The 24965-nt window shown below is 36.9% G+C and overlaps 1 protein-coding gene across 4 annotated transcripts in view; it reads right to left on the reverse strand.

Annotated features, from left to right (window-relative positions):
* Atp11b (ATPase phospholipid transporting 11B (putative)) overlaps window positions 1-24965 on the reverse strand; it is a 91759-nt gene that overhangs the window by 10680 nt on the left and 56114 nt on the right. For 2 of the 4 annotated variants that reach the window (XM_076573863.1, XM_076573866.1), the window contains exons 20-28: window positions 21696-21849; window positions 20142-20244; window positions 12940-13085; window positions 11339-11398; window positions 9348-9475; window positions 8337-8475; window positions 6717-6782; window positions 6154-6257; window positions 4576-4741 (exon numbers count right to left, since the gene is read on the reverse strand). In XM_076573863.1, the coding sequence (XP_076429978.1) occupies window positions 4576-4741; window positions 6154-6257; window positions 6717-6782; window positions 8337-8475; window positions 9348-9475; window positions 11339-11398; window positions 12940-13085; window positions 20142-20244; window positions 21696-21849 (1066 nt within the window). Of the gene's footprint in view, window positions 1-104; window positions 229-2616; window positions 2703-4575; window positions 4742-6153; window positions 6258-6716; window positions 6783-8336; window positions 8476-9347; window positions 9476-11338; window positions 11399-12939; window positions 13086-20141; window positions 20245-21695; window positions 21850-24965 lie in introns of all 4 variants that reach the window. The other 2 variants (XM_076573865.1, XM_076573864.1) reach the window with 2 other exon arrangements.

Consider the following 24965-nt stretch of genomic DNA (forward strand, 5'->3'; position numbering starts at 1 on the left):
AGAATCAGTACAGTGAAATGGAATGTGGTGCCGATTCTCCATGGCATACCCCAAGCATGAGAATGCAGTGGAGGAGTCCCCAAGAAGGCCCAGCAAAGTACTACCTAGTGCACGTAACCACTGTCCTGCTGGCTGCACCTCAGCTAGCAGGTGCCTACTGTCCTCCCCTCTGTGCTGGCTTTCAGCAAATTCATATGCTGAGCCGACTGAACCCTTATCTTCTTCCATCTAGAAGGACAGAAAAGCAGTCAGTCTTATATTAGAACAATACTCTCACAGTATATAGTTTAAAATCAAAGCAGTAGGGTGGGGCTATAATCTGTGAGGGAGGCACAGACGAAAGTTCACACAACAGCACAGTTACTGTCACAGGACAGAAAGAGCCAAGGAGCTTCTTGGAGAATACAGCAAAGCATACCATACGAAGCCATGAGTGCAAAGCTCTTAGAAGCACACAGTCTAGTAAAAACTAAGTTTTCTTTAGTTAAATTATATTTCTTCTGTAAAACTAAGTGCCATCAAGCCTTAGCATTTGTTTTCTCACCCATACACTCTCACCTCAGGACACTGCTCTACATTTAAGTGGACTAGAGAGCGGAAGGGTCACATGGCCCATAAACAGCAAATGCGGAAAGAGGGCAAGATTTACTGGTTAATAAAATTAAGTTAAAATATTTCTTCAGGGAATGTCAACTTAAAAAAAAATATTCATTTTTCATGTGTATGAGTGTTTTGCCTGCATGCATATATGAGCCTGAGCCTGGTGCCTGTGGAGGCCAGAAGAGGGTGTTAGATCCCCTGGAGCTGGAGTTATAAACAGTTGTGAGATATCAGGTGGGTGCTGTTCTCTGAGAGAACAGTCACTGCTCTTAACCACTGAGCTATCTCTCCAGCCCAGGGAAGGTCACCCTATTTCTGTCTGGCTTTGGCTGAGAGCAGTGGCTTCTTATTGTTTTTCATTGTTGCTGATTTTCAGGTAACAGTAAAAAAGCACCCATGTATTATGTAGCAAACCTAGACTTCTAGGAAGGAGAACATGTTGAGATGTGTACAGAGCAACACACTAGAAGGACAGAGTGTGGTACCAGCACCCAGGCCAGCTGTGAGGGGAGTAGCAGTCCTTCCTCTGTGACACCTGACCCAAAGAGCTGCTTTCATGGTAATCTTTCAGAAGAATGGTAATGCTACTAGTTTATTACAATATTATAATACCATTTTCTTTCCCCATTCTTTTAAGTCTAGTATTGCTTTTTAAAAAGGGGGGCTTGATTTAAGCCAAAATATGTAAAACTACGAATTCATAACAATATGGTTAGTCACAATGCAAGTTATCTTCCCTTAACAAGAGCTGGCCAGTGTTCTTTTATATAATGAACTCTCCTACTGGCAGATCCTCAAATATAAGATAGAGAGCCACTGATTATAGAAAACCAGCTATTGATAAAAGTGGGATATACATATTTGCCTCAACCAAATGTAAAAATCAAACTTTCACATTTAGATCTCGTAAATATGAAAAATGATTTACCACTCATTTGCTATAATAGCATAATTATTATAGTTATCATTCAAAGTAAAACATCTGAAGAAATTTAAAGCCAGTAATAAAAACATAAAAAGGTTAGTAAAACTTTAAAACACCTTGTAAGTTATAAATTCATACTATATCACCTGAAGGTTAAATGGTATTATGTCAAAGCTATTCATTTGATCAACTGAATACACATAAATTAGAAATTTTGAGAATTAAAAATAATTTAAAATATACATAATTGCCAGGCTGGTGGCATATGCCTTTAATCCCAGCATTCACAGAGCAGAGACAGGTGGATCTCTGTGAGTTTGAGGCCAGCCTGGTCTACATAGTGAGTTCCAGGACAGCCAGAGACCCTGTTTCAAAACAAACAAACAAAAAACTAATTTTATATATATATATATATATATATATATATATATATATATATATATATATGATGTGTTATAGTATCAAAAGTTCTAGGATTTCAGCTTTCATTTCTTGAGATTAGTGGTTGTTTTTGCAAACTTCCAAACTGGCATGGCTGTGGAGATAGACTTAAATATAAGATTTATAAAATATACATTTCAATTTATAGATGCAGTAAAGAACAGCAAAGATGAGATACTTACGCAGCCACCATAGTATACAAAGACACACGCACATGGATTTATATCACAGATTAAGGCAAGACAAAAAAAAAAAAAAAAGACAAAAAAATGGGCAATTCTTACTTCCAAGTGATTACAACTTAGGTTTAAATGTTGTGATAACTTTTTAACTACCCAACATGCAGGAGCATTCTTACATATGACTATGACAAGCAGAAGCATTAGAATTATGCTAGAAAAGATAGGTGTAAAAATATGCAACAAGGTACAGTTCTCTGTCCTCATGTTCAATTTCCACCGAATTTTCTTCTTGAAGAATGGATATCACTTTTAAATTTTAATATATGTATTAATTAAGGTCAAATTAGAGACAGAGCTGTGCTAACAAAAATGCTCGACTCTTTATTGATGCATCTGCCCATCTTTTGAATATGATTTAATTGACCTTTGGCATGCACAAGGATTAACAAGGCTCTACTCCTACTCTACCTAAGTTTGCTCAGCTGATTCCTTGCCCTCGACAAAGGCTGCAGTGCGATGAACTCGTCACTTAAAGCAACTGTGTTGGAGTACATCTATAAGTGGACAGAAAAGGGATGGGACACACACAAGTCAGTGAGCTGTATTCATCATTTGGGAGACAGACACAGGACAAGCTTTGTAAATACCAAACACTTGTTCCCACAAGATCAGGAAATATGTATGGTACACATACAACTGGTATTTGTAGGATGCTGGCCTTAAAAAAAAAAAGTTCTTATTCTGAAGAAAAACACACTCGGAATGAATGCTGGCAGCCCTCCCTTTGATGTGACGTTTCTTGTTATTTTTGGTAAACAATGAGGCATCTGAAAATTTAGTATCCATTTCTTCATCACTTGAAACCAGAAGTGACAGTAGAAGCTGAAATGATTACTGCTTACAACAAAGGAATAATATCACATTTGTAATATAAATGACACATACTGTCTCAGAGAAAAGAGAAGAAGAAACACAACATGACAGCAACAGGCTGGAAGACCCATGAATGGAAGTAAAACTTTCCTTCCTTTTCCCAAATGAGAACAACCAGATGTCTCATTAATTATTGGATATTAATTTACATAGAAAAAAGGGAAAATTATTCTGACTTCATATGTGATAAAATGATTTAGTGTAAATTCCTTTTTTAAAATAAATTTTAACTTATGTTAAAACAAATATATGGAGTATATTTTTAACATAAGTAATATCGTACCTTTTGGATCAGTAAGCAATCCCTATGAAAATACACTTGAAGCTTTCAAACCACAGAACAATTAAGGACAAATGCAAATAAATGTTAATATCTTGTTACTCATAACTTTTTGGGGAAATATAATATAGACCACAGTGTGAGACAAACTATCCTCCATAAAAGTCTAGAAAAGTGAGGCTGGAGCAATGGCTGAGCATACATACTTCTCATGCTGAGAAACTGAGTTCAGTTCCCAGGACCCACTGTGGGTGGTTCACAACCACCTGTAACTCTATCTCCAAGAGAGCTAATACTCTCTTCCGGCCTCCAACGGCACCTGAACTCATGTGCACATACCCTCCATACAAATATATATAATTGAAAATTAAAAACAAAATCTTCATTTGAAAAGCCTAAACAAATATAATAAACATATTAAAAGTAATACTTTGACTATATATATTTACTTCTGCAGATTAAAAATAAGATAAATCTTTCTGATACAGATTTCAATAATATTCTGTTCCTGCTAATGCACATATACACACAGGTGGCCACAGAAATCATGTAACTTTTTCAGCACCATTTAGAAATCAGTATGTCAGAGTAATATTCCCATCCTTACCATTTTATACTGCACCAAATAAACATTCACTAGAATTATATTGCCAAACTAACTAAATGATAAATAAATGCTGATGTGACCAATGGAACCATTTCTTTATCATTTACTGTGCTTAAACATTCTTTCCTTTAATCCTCACTGCAAAGGGAATGAAAGATATTTCTATCATAATTTCACCAATGAAGAAATTGAGGCTCAAAGCCCTAGTGCTACTTAGTGGCATAGCTGGTAGCTGAAACAGTATCGGTCCCCAAATATCATATCTCTAATCATTAGCCTACTGTTAATGTCTGCTGTACTTTAAGGACATGGCTATATACCTTAGTCATAACTAGCTGATGCAATACTGTGGCATTTGAAGCAGATTAGTATTATTATCATCTGGACATAACTTGATAGCTTGATATTTAAATAGTTAAATTATAATACTAGCAGCTATAAAAATTAATAGAAAAAGAAAGAAAACAATTAAAAGTATCACACTTAAGAATACTGGAAAATTCTTTGATATAGAAATAGGAATTTTCTGACAAAAGAACTTTGTAATTGTAGTTACTCATCACTAACTGTTCTGACTAAAGAGTTACTGAGTATGAAAAGTGCCTACCTGTGCCTTTTCTGTACTTGTTGGATGAAGCTGTCGATCAATCACTTTCTTCACAACATCAAGAACTAGACAAGTAACAACCATGAGGAGCATGGCAAACCACACCGGCCCACTTGACAGGAGCTGAATAAATACAAAGTACATATTCTGGGAGCTCAAAAATGGCCTGCAAAGAAAGATAGTCTCATTAAAAGTGACACTGGCTGGGCAAAGTAACACATGCCAGTAATCTAAACACTTGGAAGAGTAGGCAGAACCTTGGGTTTGTTTGAGGCCTACACAGGGAGATGCTGCTTTAGAAACAAACAAGTGAAAAAAAAGAGTTAAATCAAGACTTTACCAAAACTCAAATAACTGAAAAATAACAATGTTAAGAGTGCCAGGCAATTTTTCTAAATTGAAACTGGAAGAACTTAAATAAACTAATGAGATAGAGTGTGCTAAAATGTAAAATCCAGTTTAATAATTTTTTAACAATTATACCTTTTTACTAATAGGGAAATGACAAGCTATAACTAGATTAACCCCAGTTTCCTGGAAAGTTATTAAAAGAATAATGAAGAATAGACTAATGTAGACTACATAAATAAGAGAACAAGAAATAGTATGTTAGGATATATTTCCTACTGATTACAAAAACAAAACAAAACAAAACTGGGACAATGAGATGGCTCAGCCAGGTAAAGCACGTGCTGCCTAGGTCTGACAACTTGAGCTTTCTTCCTGGAACCCAGTCAAGGTCAAAGGCGAGAACTGGTGCTATAAAGCTGTCCTCTGCTATCTATCCCCAGGGGTGTCACTACAACAACCACCACCAGACTGAAAGCTAGGCTTTTCTTTATAAACACACTCAGAGATGCTAGATCATGGTATTATGAAGGCATTCTTTTTGGGGTTTTGTATATATCAACTTCAAGAGACTATAGGGGAATATGGAAACGAATAGGGAAAGGTTTACAGACAAACAATATGCATAAGTGTTCTCTTTTGTGATCCTTTTATGGAAGGCAATGATCAGTCAATTCAAGTTCTTTGTGCTTACCTTGAGAAAGTTTTTCCTGCTAAGTGAACCTAAGGTACAATAGACACTGTAACATATATGCTTTCCAAAAGAAAGGTATCAGTTTACCAACACTTACCAAAAACATCTTAGGGAAGCATAATTATCAATCTTTCAAAAAACCTGCTAATGATCTACATTTAATGAAGATGAAGCATACTATTAACCTTTGAGAGAGATGTTAGCAATAAAAAGCCAAAGTGTTTGTATGACTTATTACATACATGAGAAAATAATTTAAAAGTAATACGGTTAGTATAAAGAACACTACTTATAAAGTCAGACAAATGGTTTACAGCCTAGCTTTCTTCTATTTTCAACTTTGTGTCCGTGAGGTTCAGTTTTCATGCAGAAAAATGAGGATAGTAGGAATTTTGTGAAGATCAACTCAAAGGAATGAACTTACCAGCACAGTGTCTAAAAACTATTAGGAGCAGAATTTGGTCATCAAGGAACCCATCACAATAACTGTTCATTATATTAAATCAACATAATTAAGACATACTGCAATCACTCACCAGAGAATTCCACCATAAAACAAAGAAAATATGAAATAAAATATAATAGATCCCCAGGTAACAAGATGGTTGATCCAAGTCCAGAAATGAGTTTCCAAAGCCATCTAAAAAAAAAAAAGTGACTTAGCAATATAAAATAATAGTTTACTTCAACTTCTAGATAAAACTTAAAAATTACACGTATCTATTACAGATGTCTAGAAGTTCCTATCCCCATGGTATAGTTCCTTAGAAGACATAATATTAATAAAAGAGTCTTCATAGGAAATAGTGTAATATTTTCCTTCTGAGGGAAAGCAGAATTGAAATACCATGTGATGACATTACCTCAACTCTATGGTACAAAATAAACTGTGTTATTTAGGTGATACACAGTGAAGCAAAATTTCAGTGATTTGCAACCAAAACCATATGAAACTTTTGAACAGGAAGGAGAATTTATAGCAAAATTTAAATGAATGATTACAATTTAGTGAAAGCAAAAGGGAAACTACATGCATAGCTAAAAGATAAAGTAAATGAGATATACAAAGTATGTACAGGTTTCTAACATGGTATCATACCTTTACCGTGACTGTAATAACCATGACTGTGAAGACCAAAGTACCAAATGTCCAGTTTCCAAACATCTAAATACAAGGAACAGACCGTTTTATATATATCAACATGTTAATCTCACTGTAAGGTAAAAGTAATTTTACTCTTTACAAAAAATTAACTGAACTATTTAAGACAGATATACACATGAACACTGACAATATTAGTAAAGTTACAAGTATGAGGACAAATAATGAAGCTTTATTATGGTAACTATTCTTGATAATTACCCTTTGGATAATACCAGAAAACAAAAGATGGTTCAGAATTCAGAACTGTGAATCACAGACCATTTTTAATTAGGATGATATAGTTGTGATTGCTTTATTCCTGTCCCTAGTAAAAATGATAATAGACCTTTCTTTTTTTTTTTTTTTGGTTTTTCGAGACAGGGTTTCTCTGTGTAGCTTTGCGCCTTTCCTGGAGCTCACTTGGTAGCCCAGGCTGGCCTCGAACTCACAGAGATCCGCCTGGCTCTGCCTCCCGAGTGCTGGGATTAAAGGGGTGCGCCACCGATAATAGACCTTTCTTCACCAGTTATTTTTCTGAAACATTTCCAACCAGAAGTTATAGTAGAACATTTGCTACAATGTATCTGGATAGAAAATCTTAGTAAGAAAAAAAATTATATTTAAACTTAAAACCAGTATCTGAAATAAAAAAAAAATAATGGCTAACAGAACTATTCTTCAAATGATTCCACATAAAAAATGGAATGTGACTGCAAGTAATGTCAATCAGAAGTATTTTGATCTTTATAGTCCAAACTTACAAAGTCCATCACACACAGAATCCCAAAAGACTATCAAGATCTTATTTCCATATTAAGACCATAAGTATGCAGCTTATATGAATTTAGTTTACAAAGAAAGCAGTTATAATCTTGACATTTAGACTTTTATGCAAAAGGCCGATTTGTTTTTTTAACAAACACATTTCTAACAGTGATTACCTGACAAATTACTCAAGCTCCCTGACTCTCACATCATTTGTAAAATGAGGGTAAGTCTCACAGATGTTAGTAAATTATAAAATATGCAAAAAGGATAGAGGTTCTGGTACATAAAAAGTAAATGGTAAATACATGTGATTATCAATAATGGAACAGTCTACAAGAAGATATAAAATGTAGAAAACATATTAAACCAATGCTTATTTCTCAATCTTTGAAATATGCAGACTTAGAAATTCCAAAAATCAATGGGTAACAACTGAAATCCTGGAGTGCCATTCTCTTCAGGGAAATGGTGGCAAGTTCTTTGATATAAGCAGGCAACTTTGACCTCTGGTAGAAACCACATGTCCTAATCCTGAGGATCTGGTTTTCCTTAAGATATGCTATGTTACATCTCTCTAGAAAGAAGGCAGACAGCATTTTGCTTGTATAAGTCACATTTGGTGACTTCTTTTTGAGGGTGAGGATTAAGCTCATAAAGGCCACCTCTCTCCACACTGACATCCTCTTCAGCAACAGATGGGGCAGAGGCATTTGGAGGATCAGGCTAAGGAGAAGTGATTTAAGCTAACATTTTTTTCAACATTGTTAACATTTTTAAGCATTCTTCTTCTTCTTTTTTTTTTTTTACCTGGCCATTTCCGAGCAGAGATGTATCTTTCCCCACAAGAAAATAGGATCCAAAAAAGAAAATGAAGGCATGGCTGAAACCCAGGATGGTCCAGTAAAGAAATGCTTTAATGCTCAAGAGGCTGTTTTTACTAATATCCCTAAAATTATTTTTAAAAAGAGGAATGGAACACATTAGGATTCATTTTTTTTAAATCTTCTAGACAATTAATTTGAACTAATAGTATTTTAAGATGGCTAAAAAATATCAGCATAAAAATAAACCTATTTGCAAACAACCATTTCTAATAATAGCATGTATCTTTGTAACAGCGGAGAGTTCATATAATAAATTCTAGTACCATTTCATTTGATAATAAAACACAATGCAGACATAGTACTTCAGTATAATTGTGAAAAAAAAAACGAATTATGTGTATTATATTCTGTTCTCATTCAGTCACTCTTCCATAACAATCTTTTTAGTGAGATACAAGCTGGAGTCAGCACCCAGGCTCCTCATTATCTTCATTTTAGAACTTAACCATTATGCGAATAACAGACTGTCCTAGGAATTCTGGTAAACAAGAGCAAGTGACTCCACACCATAACTGTCTGTGTCTGCAACTGGCACCTCTACAGTCTCTACGACAGTTTATGAGGATCACCATTGGACCCGGCAGGCTCAGCAGCTCTAGGATTACTTGGTTTGGGGCAGTTCTGGAAAAAGCAGGAACTATTCTCCTTCACTTGAACTCAACTTTGATTAACACTAAAAAGTTATATAATAGTAGAACATAAATAATTTTTTAGAAACTCTAGATACTATTAACAAATGAGTAACTTCTCTTGTGTACAAGGAATAGAACACTGTGTACAACAGTTCAAGGGTGGAAGTGTTTACTCCTAAAAACACAAGGAATTTATGGAAATTTCTCTTTAATATTGAAAAACTTCATGCCATGCAGCAATCATGCTTGAGTATTTATACCAAGACACTACCTATACACATCCAATACTGGAAAATACATACCGATAGAGGGTAGGCTTGCTCTGTAATACATGAGGGTCTATATGTTGTTCCAAAAGACTGTACATGAGAACAGGTAGGGAAGTAAAACAGATGTTGTATAAAGTCAGGTAAACGCTGTCATAGAGTGTCTAAAAAGAGAAATAAATTGGAGGAATTTTGAGATTATAAATTATATATTTCTATTGCACATATAATACTGGAGAAATATTAAAAATAAGTACCTTAATTTTTAAAATTCATACAAAAATCCATTTTAAAGACTTTCAATTAATCAATGTGATTTGTTTTAGTACAGAACCTATACTGTTCCTAGATCTATGTTGTCTGTGGGATTGAAATATTTTGCTGTTAGATTGTTTTTTTCATAGAAGTAATTTGGATCTCCATCTCATGAGTCTCCAGTTTGGTCAGTGTGACAAGACAGTTTTACAGTCTTCCTATATGCATCCTAGGATCCTGGGTAGTTCTCTGACAGACTTACACATCATTTTCCTACCTACCTTCTTCTGTACTGCTTATAGTACTGAAATTTCTTTTTTTCCATGGAAGCTATTTTTTTTTTTAAAGTGGCTTAAGTCCTCGATGATACCATCTTTCTTTCAAGTGTTCTAGTGGTTACTGTTGGTACTAATGCTTTAGCTGTTTACCTGTGGTCCACACACTGTTCCTACTGTCTTTGTGCTGATTGGTTCTGTCAACCTGACACAAACCAGACATATATGGGAGAAGAGAATCTTAAATGAAAAAATGCCTCCATAATACTGTAGGCAGTATTGCCTTAATGATTGATGTGGGAGGGCCCAGGCCATTGTTGGTGGTGCCATCCCTGGGCAGGTGGTAATTGGGTTGTGTAACAAAGCAGGCTGAGCAACTATGAATGAACAAGCCAGTAAGCAGTGTTCCTCCATGGCCTATGTTTCACTTCTTGCCACAGGTTCCTACCTTGAGTTCCTCCCTGACTTCCCTCAGGGATGGAGTGTGGCCTGAGAGCTGTAAAATGAAATAAATGCTTTCCTTTCCAAGTTGCTTTTGGTTATGATGTTTTATCACAGTAATATAAACTCTAATGAAGACACTTACTAATACCGTCTCTTTGAAAACCCAGTCAAAATATATCAGGTTCCTATTGTCATATGATCTTAGATTAAAGTATTTAATTTAGGTAAGCAATTGCTAGTAATTGATGTCTATGAAGCCATTTAAAAGTTAAAGCTCTGTACTGTAAATAGGGGAAAAAAGCAATTATGAAGAGGAATTCACAAATTTAAATCATAAATGAAGATTAGAAAAAAAGTAGCAATCATTTTAAGATTCATAGTGAGCTATGTGAAAAGGTTAATAATGTAAAGCCAGTTTTTGAGGTGAGATTTATATAATCCCTGAACCAAATCATTAAGGTTCTCACCAAATTTTTAAAACCTCAGGATCAGGAATCAAAATAATTAAGTGAACCTCTATTAATTCCTTGGTCTGACTTGCTGTCGATTCTACAGAAATGCCACAAATAGGTTAAAAAAAAAAGTACAGCTATCAAGGTTGGGAAGGTGAGTTAGTTATTAAGAGTCCTTGACTGGAGTTCAACACCTAGCAATACATTAACTGGAGCGGTGGTTGTGGTAACTCTCATCTGCAATCCTACCACTTGGTAGAGGCAAGAGAACCACCAGTTCAAAATCATCCCTGATTATATAGTAAGAGGCTAGCTTGGGCTACATAAAACCTTGCATAAATAAACAAACAAACACACAAATAAATGAAGAGAGTTAATGTAAGTTTGAAAAAAAAGGGGTTCACAATTAACATATATTTTGGTATTAACAGTAATCTCAAATTAAAAGTCAGAATAAATATTATGAATATCAAGTGGATTAAGTAAATATACCTAGTTACTTACATAACAAATAAAAAAAATGAAGTCTGTTTAAATACCTATCAAGATTTGAACACATTACTTTTCTAAAAGAACAAACGCAAACTTCTATTTTACTTACTTGTTGAGAAAACAAACAGTAGAACTGATATAAAAACTGGGGTGTGATAAAGCACACATTCTGAAAAACAGGACAAAACAGGAAGTAATTCAAATACTTATTAAAGTGGTTCCTAAAGTATCTAGAAACAGAATCTCAGCTGATAATGTAAGACACATTTTCTCTAAAGACCTGGCTATGGAAAATGAGAAAATAGAATTCTCATTTTACTAAATCATGTCTAGAAGCTGCTTAAGGAATCATATAGACATTATAATGAAAATTCTTAGTTACCATCAGTTCCAAGCAGTAAAAGATAAGTTTTTAACTCTTAATTCGTGTCATAGATATTATAATATGTAACAGTTGCTTATATTTTAGGGCTATATAATTTGATATTGCCAAACTATTTAAAGCATGTAAGTAGACTATCATAACATCTCTCTATCTCAATATTTTTCATATCACAAGTGAAGCTAAAACAAGGCAGAAGAGCCCCATCCCGATCACGTTCCAGAAACATGTAAACTACTCATATCACAAGTGAAAGCTAGAACAGTAGACTAGAAGACAACTGTCGCATCATTTCATGGTAATACGCATATTTGTGTTCTATCAGTGTGCAGCTATTAATTATAGGAACACATACAACATAAGCTATTCTGGTATAGTAAATGTTTATTAGCAGGGGATCAATATGGGTTCCACTGAATCTCACCTTCCTTGAATGGGTCCAATGAGAGAACATTATTTCAACATTATAATCTGTTTTATTATACAAATAAACCCTCTGTAACTAAGAGGCTTATGCATTTACTAGTTTACCACATGGGTACCCTTGAAACTAAAAAGATTAAGGAGCTCTGCTATGAATCAATGAAATCAGAGGTTCAATCAAATTTACTAGACCAACATAAAATAGTATTAAGCAAATTACATGTTTTTGCAGTTGAATTTGCATAGAATAATACATCTTAAGTGTAAGTTTTGATGCTTGATAAATTTACATACCATAAGGTTCGAGGACTTTCCCAAAAAGTGTGTGTGTGTGTGTGTGTGCGCGCGCGCGTGCGTGCGCGCTCTCTCTCTCTCTCTCTCTCTCTCTCTCTCTCTCTCTCTCTCTCTCTCTCTCTCTCGTGCGCGCGCGCTCTCTCGTTTTTCATATTTATTGTGTGTATGTGAGAGAGAGAAAGACATGGTCGGGGAGAGATAAAGACATGGTGGTGGGGGGAGAGACAGGGAGACAGAGAGAGTGAGTAAATCCACATCATGGCACATATGTAAAAATCAGAGGTCAACTTTTAGGAGTTCTCTCTGTGTACCATGGGGGTCCTGGGTTTGAACTCAGGGTGTCAGGCTTATTGCCAAGTACCTTCACCCATCAAGTCCTCTCACTGACCCAAAAATGCTCTAATAGCCCTTCAAACAATCCTACCCCGTGTCCTAGTGGCACATACATACAAGCACTCATCTGCAGTCAGCCAGCAATAAAGTTATTACAAAGTAGTTATTTTTGTTTAAAGAAACTATTTTAAGAATAATTTGAATGCTTGTAACATTCTTAAATTGGAATTTCAAGTTAAAATATCAAAAACTGATTCTTATAGTCCGTTGAAACTTACCTTATAAAAAAAATACTGTACAAGGGTAGCTATTCTAATATAATAAAAATGGCCATGAACAAAAAGTAGCTTGGAGAGGAATTTAAATCTAGCCACTGCATAGTCACTGTTTCTTGCAGCTTGTCTTCCTTCTTTACCCATGATTCCTACAATAAAGAAGACAAAAAGGTATGTTTGGGGATAATCAATGTGTAATTTTCACAGTAGAGATCACTATCAACTATTTATAGTTGCTGTCACATTAAATCCTAATATACAGTGGTTAGTAGCTATTCAAAAGGCTGTTCTACTTCAATGTACTTAATATAAAGGCTAATATACCTTATACACCAGGCATGCAACATCAATTTTCAAAGAATCAGAAGAAAATAAATATAAAAGTATTGAAATGTTCAGATCTAGTAGATATTAATCACACACTGATAAGCACAAAGTGCTAAACTTCTGATGAGCCGGCAGCTCTAGGACATCCTTAAATTCACCAGTTTCAAAGGTTATAAAAACGATTAAAATTCAGGAATTTGAACCTAATAAGAAATACGCATATTTTTATGATTTTGAAGCTGTAATGTATAATTGAATGTGTTTTTAAAAGTAAAAATAGATTTTTCTATAAATTTTCAATAAATGAAATAGGTAAAAATGTACACCCTGAAAGCAATGCATCGTTTTATCTGGAAAATAAGTCTTTTAAAAAATATGCATTTTCACTGGGCGGTGGTGGCGCACGCCTTTAATCCCAGCACTCAGGAGGCAGAGCCAGGCGGATCTCTGTGAGTTCGAGGCCAGCCTGGGCAACCAAGTGAGTTCCAGGAAAGGCGCAAAGCTACACAGAGAAACCCTGTCTCAAAAAACAAAAACAAAAACAAATATATATATATATAGATATATGCATTTTCATAATATTTTATTTTTATTTTGAAATAATGAGTGACCAACCATAATAAAAATTCAAGTGTGTGTGTGTGTGTGTGTGTGTGTGTACACTGCCTGGCTTATTTGTTTAATAAAAAAAAAATCCGAGCCGGGCGGTGGTGGCGCACGCCTTTAATCCCAGCACTCGGGAGGCAGAGGCAGGCGGATCTTTGTGAGTTCGAGGCCAGCCTGGTCTACCAAGTGAGTTCCAGGAGAGGCGCAAAGCTACACAAGAGAAACCCTGTCTCGAAAAACCAAAAAAAAAAAAAAAAAAAAAAAATCCAATAGGTCTTACATACAAAACTACAAAATAAGATGATTTTTGCTCTTAAGAGTAAAAATACTTTTTAAAAATTTACAGTGAGGATTATGGTGGTACACACTTTAATCCCAGCACTCAGGAGGCAGAGGCAAGTTGAGCTTTGTGAGTTTGAGGACAGCCTGGTCCACAAAGAGTTCAAGGCCAGACCTGGCTACATAGACCCCATTTAAAAGAAAAATAAAGTTTGAGTATGAATGAGAGAGATGTCTCTTCCAGAAGTACTTAAGTGAATGTACATGCACACAGAATCTATTGTATTACTCAGGACAGTAGAGGACCACAGAGGCTAAGAGTCAAAGCAACAACACAACAGACACTGAGGATGGTGGGAGTTTTAAATCTATGTTTAGGTACAGAAGTGAATTATGATTAAGATAGAGGTGCACAGGAAACTTACTTCCATATTAGAATACCAAAAGAATTCAGCCACAAAGTGCCCACCACATCACAGCAACCCAGGACACTCAAGCTGTAGAACTCTAGGGTAACAGGCAGATAATCGCAACACAGGTAGGACCCTCAGGGCCCAGCATGGTTTTGGTTCCCATAGCCACCAGCACCTTGGCTCCAAGACAGCATCACTTGGCCTAATCCCTCAGACCTGGACCTGCTGGCTACAGCTAGATGTCAATTGCTCCAGCCAGGCTTTTCTTCCTCCTGGGGAAAGGCAGGCTAGAGAAAGCCAAGCTGAAGGCTGTACTGTTGTTAGTCACACTTAACTAGGCTCCAGGTTGCTCAGAATGGGTGTAGGGAGGGCTCACTCCCAGTGTTTCCAGGGCTGGGTTTTGCCATCCCATGAAGGTAAGTAGTTTGGGGACCAGGCCATCCCATGGCCTTGATACTTACTGTACATCAAGAGCAGGGCTGACGGAAGTGCTGATGATAGTACCGAAGCATGAAAGGTTAGTAAGAGAGAGAAAAGGAGAGAGCATGTGTAGAGACTTGGTGGTGCAAAATGGGTATTTTTTAACTCGGACAGATGTGTCACTCAGTCCTGTGGCTTTGGTGAGAAAGTGTACAGAGAGCAATGACAGCAAAGAATGCACCAATGTTTTTGCATCAAGACAGCCATATCTGTTGGAAGACTCTGAGTTCTGTACTTAGAAAACCCTCTTTAGGCTGGGCGGTGGTGTCGCATGCCTTTAATCCCAGCACTAGGGAGGCAGAGACAGGTGGATCTCTGTGAGTTTGAGGCCAGCCTGGTCTACAGAGCGAGTTCCAGGACAGGCCCCAAAGCTACACAGAGAAACCCTGTCTTAAAAAAAACAAAAAACAGAAAAAACAAAAACAAGCCCCTCTATAGTTGAATGTGGTCAGTGACATACTTGTACTTCCCTCCCCGGGCCACCTGCTGTGGATACTGTGTGGTGCTGCTTCCCACTACTGATCTGGAAATGTGGGGTGAATGTGAGCTGAAGGTGATGGACTGTGAACATGGACTGAGCTTGTGGTGTGCTTTGCAGGAGAACGTGGAGGCAGAGTTCACCAGTGAGCTCAGGTGTCACAGAGAGGGGTGGTGGTTCTCATGTCTGTTAGCTGCTCATAAGGATGCCGTTTGCTGCAGTTAGTTCTGTGTCCTGTGTGCTTTTTTTTTTTTTTTTAATGAGTTGTAACTGTTGAAAATTCTTAAACAAAACTGATAATAAAAAAAAAGAACAGGACAGTGAAAACAAACATGTGGTGATGTGGTGTTGTATTGAGAAGCATTACTAAAAACAAAGGTTTTGTGAAGGTTCACTTAGACGCTAGACAGCAACTAGACAAGACACAACACTGGATGATCCAGGCTCATCTGAGTCACAGAGCAGAAGCCAGAGTTCCATATCGAGCAAGAAAAGGCTGGTCAATTATAAATGGCCTTCAGTAGAAGGCAGGCTCTGGCCAGGGACCAGGGCTTTTCTGAATACCATGTCCCAGCAGCACCCAGACACAGCTCAGCCACATTAGCACTCCCAAGGGAGAGAGCTGTTTCCGTGTCTTGGCTAACATCAGTGACCAGAGTGCCAACCCAGCCTCTAACTTTCAGGAGGAAGCTTAGAACCCGCTGTTTGTCCATCTACTATTCATGTGGAGAGACACTTTGCAGTTAGGAACACCCTGCAAAATCAAACCATTTCCAAAATATTTCTTATACCACTCCCAATAATTTAAATAAGTAAATAAGCTACAAAAATCATATTTATCAGGACATATCTCCTAAAGAAAACATCATCTGAGGTTGGTATACACACACACACACACACACACACACACACACGGCTCTGTGGAAGGGACCTAGATTTTGCTCTTTAACCACCAGGACTCTTCATAGGCCACAATACAAACACAAAGATTGTTTGCTTTTAAAAATTTAGCTTTTCACCCAGGCAGTGGTGGCTCATGCCTTTAATACCACCACTCAGGAGGCAGAGGCAGGCAGATCTCTGTGAGTTCAAGACCAGCCTGGTCTACAAAGTGAGTTCCAGGACACCCAGGACTGTTACACAGAGAAACCCTGTCTTGAAAAACCAAAAAAAGAAAGTTTAGCTTTTCTGCCAACTGTGCAATAGTCATCTCAGTCAAATACTTTGCTGAGAACTATTCTGTTGTGACAGAATACCATTTGGTTCTTAGAGATGATGGAGGTAAGACTGGTTCAGCTCTCCGTCCCATCCCACGTCCTACTGACATCTAATGATTTTCAATGTCTCTATGGGATCAGCCTTCTTTGGTCACCTCTGGCTCTTCTAGAAGAAAGTATACTTGCCATGTTTTGCTGGAGTCTTACTGCTGTCAAGGCACACATGAAACTAAGCCCTTCCCTTACTATCCACATCAATCCCAAGTGCTTGTTGGTTTTTTGTTGTTGTTTGTTTTAACTTTATGATAACCCTTTAAGTTCTAAAAGAGGAAGAAAAACTGCCAAGGCCGGAAGATTTCTGTAAGTTCAAGGCCAGCCTGATCCACATAGTGAGTTCCTAGCCAGTTAGAGCTGTTCAGTGAGACCCTGCCTGAAAATAAATAAATGAATAAATGAATAAATAAATAAATAAATAAATAAATAAAATGATAAAAATCCCATGTTTTTTGTATCTCAAAGCAACTTTTAAAAATATTTTTACAATACTATTCAGTTCTACATAACAGACACAGATTCCCTTGTTCTCCCCCTTCCTGCCCCCTCCCCTTCCCCCCAGCCCACCCCCCATTCCCACCTCCTCCAGATCAAGGCCTCCCTCGAGGATTGAGATTGACCTGATAGACTCAGTCCAGGCAGGTCCAGTCCCCTCCACTGAATAGTATTGTAAAATAAATAAATAAATAAAAAAGATAGCTCAATAAAATATCTACCATATTTATTAAAAAAATATTTTTTAAATTAAAATTTCTGTCATGAAAACAAAAATGTTCTAATTGGTAGGCAAAGAAAATAATTTATTTACAACACCTAGAGAAAACCAGTTTTTAAAGCTTATATTGCTGAAATTCTTCCAGCATACTGTATATTTAACATATATAACTAATGTATAAACAATCATCCACAAATGTGATTATTTGCTTTTCACTTGCATTTGTTTATTATGTGTATGTATGCATGTACATGTGTATGTATTTATTTTTGAGATCAACTATTGCTGTGTAGCCAGGCTGGCCTGGAACTCAGTATCCAGCATCTCTGAAGGGTTGAGATTACAGATGTGGACCACTACATCTTGCTACACACATACACCTTTATGGATATATTCAATTATTTTCTTAAACAAAACCTAAAACCAAGAGTCCAAAGACATGAGACTTCCTGGGTGACATGTTGAGAAGAATTCAGGGGGAGTGGGACAGAAAGCAGAATGGAGAATGAGTATGATTAAAAATACATTATATATGGATACATGTAGAAACTGTCAAAGAATACAAATTATTTTAAATGTTTACTTTCCTGCAATAAAATCCTACACACATAATTGGAAGGCTAAATGGCACATAGTTAAAATTTTTGTTTTGTATAATAATGGTGTACCAATTTATATTCTCAATAATTTTTCCAAATTTATCTATTTTTATCATTATTGCATATTGCAATCAGATAATTTTAATTTGCACTTTTGTTTGAGAGACTGTTTTCATACACTTGGTGTTCATTTCAATGTTTTTCATTTTATGCTAGCAGATGGCTCACCTCCTCTCATGTGTCTATCAAGTGCTTCCTCTTGTTAGTGTGTTGACATCTTACATCATGAGGACTAAGGCCTTGCTATCTATTTTCTAATTATTCTTTACTGTTTGTCTTTAAAACTGTTTTCCAAGGAGTTTATTCCTCTGCTACAAACAGTGATCTTTTCCTTATAGTTAATGAAAATTTCTTTTCAAACATCTTTCCATAATTCAAATAACAAAATTACTCATAAAAATTTCTTCAGTTACCTTTTATGGCTTCAAAGAATTATTTAAATCTTTATTTCATCTGGAATTTGTTTTGGTAAAGGCACTGAAAAAGACATACAACTTTTTTCTTTTCTTCTTCTTCTTCTTCTTCTTCTTCTTCTTCTTTTTTTTTTTTTTTGGTCAAACAAATAATTTGCTGTTGCTTTCTTACTGAAGCTTTAAGACTTTCCTTTGCTATACTAAGCAATGCTTCCTTGTATGTGTGTACACATACGTACTTGGGTACACACACTTGCCCATGTACAGCATGTGTATGCAACTAATGGACAAACATGGATACAAAGCACCCTTCTCGATCACACTGCCATGTGTTTTGCAAAGGGTCTCTCACTGAACCTGGGACATGTTACTTCAGTTAGACTAAGCTGTCCAGAAACCCCTGCGGTCAGTCTGGATCTACCCTAAGTGCTGATGCAGGGTTACAGATGGTTGGCTTTTACTAAAGATCTGAATTCAGGTACTGAATGCATGGGAAAAACCATGTTACCACCAGGCTGTCTCCACAGCTCCTCAATCGGTTTCATATGCTTAATATACAGGATAAAATTATTTAAAAATTACAGTTGAGATTTATTGGAAATAGTTTAGAAACCACAAAGAAAGTTGAAATTTCAAAATGAATTATTTACTATCCCAAACAGGGAGGATTGATTTTAAGAGATAAATACAAACTACAGCCCTCAACTCTACCCATGCCAGCATACCGTCGACAAGGCAGCCAAGCCTCTCCTCTGCTGGGACTTTAACCCTCGGTGGAGCCACCCACATACTACTACTCCTCACACTCCCCTTTCCTGTTCACTTGTGAAGTAACACTGACAGGTCAGAGTAGGTTAAGTAGTAAACCATCCATTGGTGAACCACTGACAATACAATAACAGTACACTGAAGCCAATAAAATGATTCTATAATAAGAATGGGAGCAAGAGAAATATTTTTGAGGGATAACTACAGTATGGTCTTAAGAATATAAAAAACAATGTATTATTAAAATCAAAAGTATTAGAATTTTGTTTTTTATCTATGTTTGGTATAAATTCTTTTCTCTAAAATTACCCTAAAAATGTACAGAATAATCTTTATAGTTTCACAAATAAAAGTAATAATAATTATAAAATAAGAATTTAAAACCTTAATAACAATTATGTAAGTTTAGAGGATAAAATGATGTGTGAAAGTTCTTTGTCAGGTACAAAATGGCATGTAAAAATAAAATTACTTTTATTATTTAGGAGAATAAGCAAAGAAAAAACTCACTAATGTGATACCACTTCCTTTAATTAAATAATCAAAATAATGTAAATAGTGGGCTAAATAAAATTTATTGTGCACATGTGTTAAATAATAAAATAATAAAAATATGAATTAAAATAATGTAAATAGTGGCCTAAATAATAATTGGTTTCTTATGGGGATATACTATCATGTACTGTCATATTGTATTTGTTTTCATTCAAACACTGGAAATTGTACTTTACAAAAAGGAAAATTCAAAAGTATCCAGTAATTACACCACTTTAAAATTCAAGAAAAAGTCAGTCACCTATGCCAACATGAGCTTCTTGTATCATGCTTACATCATTAGCACCATCACCAACAGCCAATGTGATCGGTTTCTCAGGTGAGATTTTTATCAGCCTTATTACCTGAAAAACATACAATAAATTCATTCTTTGTGATAAAGTTCTAACTCTCTTGTATTTGTGTAATATCTTTCACCTGAAATTTTCTGCAGTTGTATGGTGGTAAAGACAACATTTGACTTCATGCTGGATAGTAACACAGTAAAGTTCACTCTTTGAGGGGTATGGAGATTAAGGGTTTAAGAATGTCTTTCACAAATGTAACAAAATAGTTGTATTTTTGGATTTTGGAAAGAGAAGATTTTTAAAATGTATTCTAAAATTTTTATAAGACTAATAAGTTATTTAAATAAATAACTATACTTCACTGAGTTATCAAAACAAAATTCACACACACACAAAATAACTATACAAAGAAAGATACCTATTTAATCTGATTAGATAAGTCTCAAGATTTAAGAAAATATTAAATTAAGTGAAATTAAAACAAATTTATCTGGAATTCTTTAAAAATATTTTTAAATATGTGTGTGTGTGGGTGCACATGAGATGGCCAGTATTTGGAGGTCAGAGAACAACTCTGTGGAGTTGGTTCTCTCCTTACCCTGTATGTGAGTTCCAGGTACTGAATCAAGGTCATTAGACTTACTTGACAGTACCTATTCCCACTGACCCTTGTTCTGGAATTCTTGGATATGTTTTTACAAGAGCAGAGACATGTCTGCTCTAGTTCTAATCTCCACAGACTGGGACACACAAGTACTGTAACAAAATTCCATGAGTCTAAATAAACCTGGATATCTGTGTGCAGGAACAACCAGTACTTATTATATTGGTATTGCTAAGAATAGTATAAGATATTTCTTTAAAAATTTTATGAGATTATATTTATTCATGTGTGTATGCATGTGTGTCTATAGGTATGGGTGCACAAAGAGAAGTCAGAGAACAACTTGTGGGAGTCCACTCTCTCCTTCTTCCATGTGCGACCTGGGGCTGGAACTCAGGTAGTGGGACTTAGCAGCTGGTGCCTTTATCTGATGAGTGAGCCATCTTGCTAGCCTCTACCAAGAATGGTTTTTGAAGGAAACAGTCTAAGAGCTCAAAATATTCCAAACTGTAGACCTATAAAAGTTGTCTGAGTGGGTTTTCGGTTGCATCCTAGGCATTTGAAATTTAAACATCTCTTATATCCAGCTTTACACATGATGACGATAAAAAGTGAACTGGATTCAACTTTCCTAATGTATAACTTGACAGCTGCCTCCTCTTCTTCCTCCCTCCCTCACACTTTGTTAGTCGAGGATGGCCTCAACCTTGCAATCCTCTTGCCTCAGCCTCTTGGATGCTAGGATTTACAGGTGTGTGCCACAATGCTGAGGTTGATAACTTTTAAAAGAGAATTGTCTTGTTCCCTCCCTCCCTCCCTCCCTCCCTCCCTCCCTCCCTCCCTCCCTCCCTCCCTCCCTCTTTTGAAGATAATTTTTATGGATTTTTTTATGGTATATACTTACTTTTGCTTTCTGTAAAGGTGCCATACGACAACATAATACAGCTGAACAGTTTCTGCAAACTTCCATGAATAGCTTTTCATGCTCCCTGAGTGCAAGAGATAAGCTGGTCCCATCTACTACCAGCCCATGCTGTATCACATGGTCTTCTGTAATTCTAAAAAAGAGTACAATTATATCCTCTATGTCACACTCTGATGTCAGATTATTTACTTTATTTAAAGATAGACAGGTCAACTAGACGACTGTTGAAAGACTTATGCATAAGTGAACAAACTCAGTTGTAGTATCTGAAATGTAAGATAAAATATAGCTTTTATACAAAAAGAGAAATGAATACTACTAATGGTTATAACACATTTACCAAAAGAACCTATATAGAAGACCTACAGAAAACACAATTAATAAGCTTTACATACTTGTATAGTGTTATCAACACTGTATCTTCTTTACAATTTTCAGTATTTTTAAGGAGACATTAATTTTTTAAAAATTTTACTGTTTTTATTTACTTATTGTTTGTATATATGTGTATATACTTATGCAGAAGTCAGAGGACAACTTGAAAGAGATGCTTTTCTCTTGGGGTCTCAGGGACTGAACTCACACAGTCAGGCTTGGTAACAGACACATTTATCCACTGAGCCATCTCACTGGCACAACATAACTTTTTTTTTTTTTTTTTTTTTTTGGTTTTTCAAGACAGGGTTTCTCTGTGTAGCTTTGTGCCTTTCCTGGAGCTCACTTGGTAGCCCAGGCTGGCCTCGAACTCACAGAGATCCGCCTGGCTCTGCCTCCCGAGTGCTGGGATTAAAGGCGTGCGCCACCAACGCCCGGCTCATAACTTTTTAATAACCAAGAAATAATTTTAGAAGGTATACATAAAGTAAGTTATTTTGAACAGTTAATTTCTCCCTGACATTATTCTTCTTAACTATTAACTCACCACAATGGTGTTAACATGCTCTCAAAATAACACAATTTCCAAGATGAAATTGCCTTCTATATCCAAGCAAATTTGCCTAAAAGTTATACTGTCTTTTAAAAAAATCTCTAACTCTCAGTTTCATGGTGGCAGTAAAGAAAGTGAGCTCTCAGATTCCTGCTGCCATGCTGTCCTTACAATTATGGACTCTAACCTTCTGGAACCATAGACCCAAATAACTTTATTCTTCTATAAGGTACCTTGGTCATGATGCTTCATCACAACAATAGAAAAGTAATGAATACAAAAGTTGGTATAAGAGAGTGGGCTGTTGCTATAAAGAGCATGACCATGTTGAGGTTTTTGAAGGGATGTGAAAGACTATGGAACTCCAGACTAGGAAAGCAGTTCAATGCTGTGGTCAGAGTGCAGAATGCCACCCTAGTAGGAGTCTGGAAGATGGTACTGCTGAATGCCAAGCAGACTAGAGGCCTGAGTCAAGAGGTTTCAGGGAGAAGCAAAGACTTTAACAGTAATTGGGCTATAGGATATACCTGTGTTGTTTTGACAAAGAAAATGGCTGCCTTCTGTCTGTGTCCTAAGAACTTATCTGGGGCTTAATTAAAAAGTAATGGACTCACTGTTAGTTAGGGCCCCCGCTTCTCTGGCTGACGAGCCGAGTAGCAGCCTGTGCCCAGTATCTGTCCTTGGCCTTGGGGACACCTGGGGCCTTGGCTCCAGATCACGTTTTTTTTTTTTTTTTTTTTTTTTTTTTCAATTTTTTTATTTTTCTGCCTCTCTGCTGCAGACATGGGAAACAAGGCTTCCAACTCTATTAGTCCTTCCTCTCCATTAGGCTGTCTTCTTGAAGCTTTAAAACCTCTCAGCTTAATGCCTTATATAAAGATTCCTAAGCTGACCCATCTCTGTACTAAGAAATGGCCCAAATATGCTTTAGAAAACAATAAAAAATGGCCACCAAGCGGCTCCTTAGATCCCAATATTTTACGGGAGTTCTCTAATTTCTGTCAGCGAGCAGGCAAATGGAAAGAGTTGCTTTCTTCTTTCTCAATGCTAAACCGTCTCTTCAGGGTTCTTTCTCTCCTGCTCATATGCTCCGAGCTATGCCTAAACGGGAGGATTCTCTGACTCCGGAATCTCTGACTCTAGATCCTGTTAATGAACCTCCACTTATTTGACCTTCGGCCCCCACTCCTACTCCTAGGGCGACTGTTCCTTCAGCTCTTCTTCTGGATTCCTCTTCCTCTAAAGCTGATTGTCCTTTGGCAGCAGCTGCTCCTCCCTCGGCAGTGGTCATTTCCAAAGGCCCTGCCCTGGCTCCGACCTTTATTCCTCCTACCACCCATTCTTGAACTGCTAAATCGCCTGATTCCAGCCATCCAAACCCTTCCACTGTTCTCCCTTTGCAAGAGGTGGTTGGTGTGGATGGACTGATTAAAGTTCATGTTCCATTCTCTCTAGCAGAACTCTCTCAGATAGAAAGTAAGCTGGGTTCTTATACTTCTAATTCTGCTTCCTTTATTAAACAGTTTCAATATATAAGTCAATCTTATAGTCTCACCTTTTATGATATATTCATGATACTTTCTAATAATTTACTTCCTGAGGAGCTCAGGCGGTTATGGGAACAGGCTAGGACCCATGCAGACAAAATTCATCAGACTAACCTTTCACACACACCCAGGAGCTGAGGCGGTTCCTGACCAAGAAGCACACTGGGACGATAATATACAGGGTGGCTGTCTAGCCAGAAATAGGTTAATTACCTGTCTCCTGACAGCTCTCCATAAGGCTGCCCTAAAACCAGTCAACTATGAAAAACTAAAAATGGTAATTCAGGATACGGATGAAAATCCATCTCACTTCTTAGAGCGGCTCACCAAGGCTCTACTTCAGTTCACTAGCTTAGACCCAGAGAGCCCTGAGGGCAGGCAGCTGCTAATGACCCACTTTGTCTCACAGAGCTTCCCCGACATTAGGGATAAACTTAAATGTTTGGAGAATGGCCCTCTGACTCCACAGGCAGATGTGCTGGCGATAGCATTTAAGGTGTACCATGGGAGGGATGAAAAAGCCCAGAAAAGGAACTGCCAGATGCTGGCAAGCACCATCCGCCCGGCTCCCTGAAAGCCGTCTGGTCCCTGTTTCAAGAGCGGGAAAGAAGGCCATTGGGCCCGGGCTTGCACCACTGCCCCACGAAGGGCACCAACAAGGCCTTGTCCAAAGTGCTGCCAAAAGGGTCACTGGTCAGCTGACTGTCCTAATGTGCCCAGCGACATAGGAACGCCAGATGAAGGCCACCCTCCAGCTGACTTTCTAGGCTTGGC

Source organism: Peromyscus maniculatus, chromosome 6, assembly GCF_049852395.1.
Source record: "Peromyscus maniculatus bairdii isolate BWxNUB_F1_BW_parent chromosome 6, HU_Pman_BW_mat_3.1, whole genome shotgun sequence".
Taxonomy (NCBI): domain Eukaryota; kingdom Metazoa; phylum Chordata; class Mammalia; order Rodentia; family Cricetidae; genus Peromyscus; species Peromyscus maniculatus.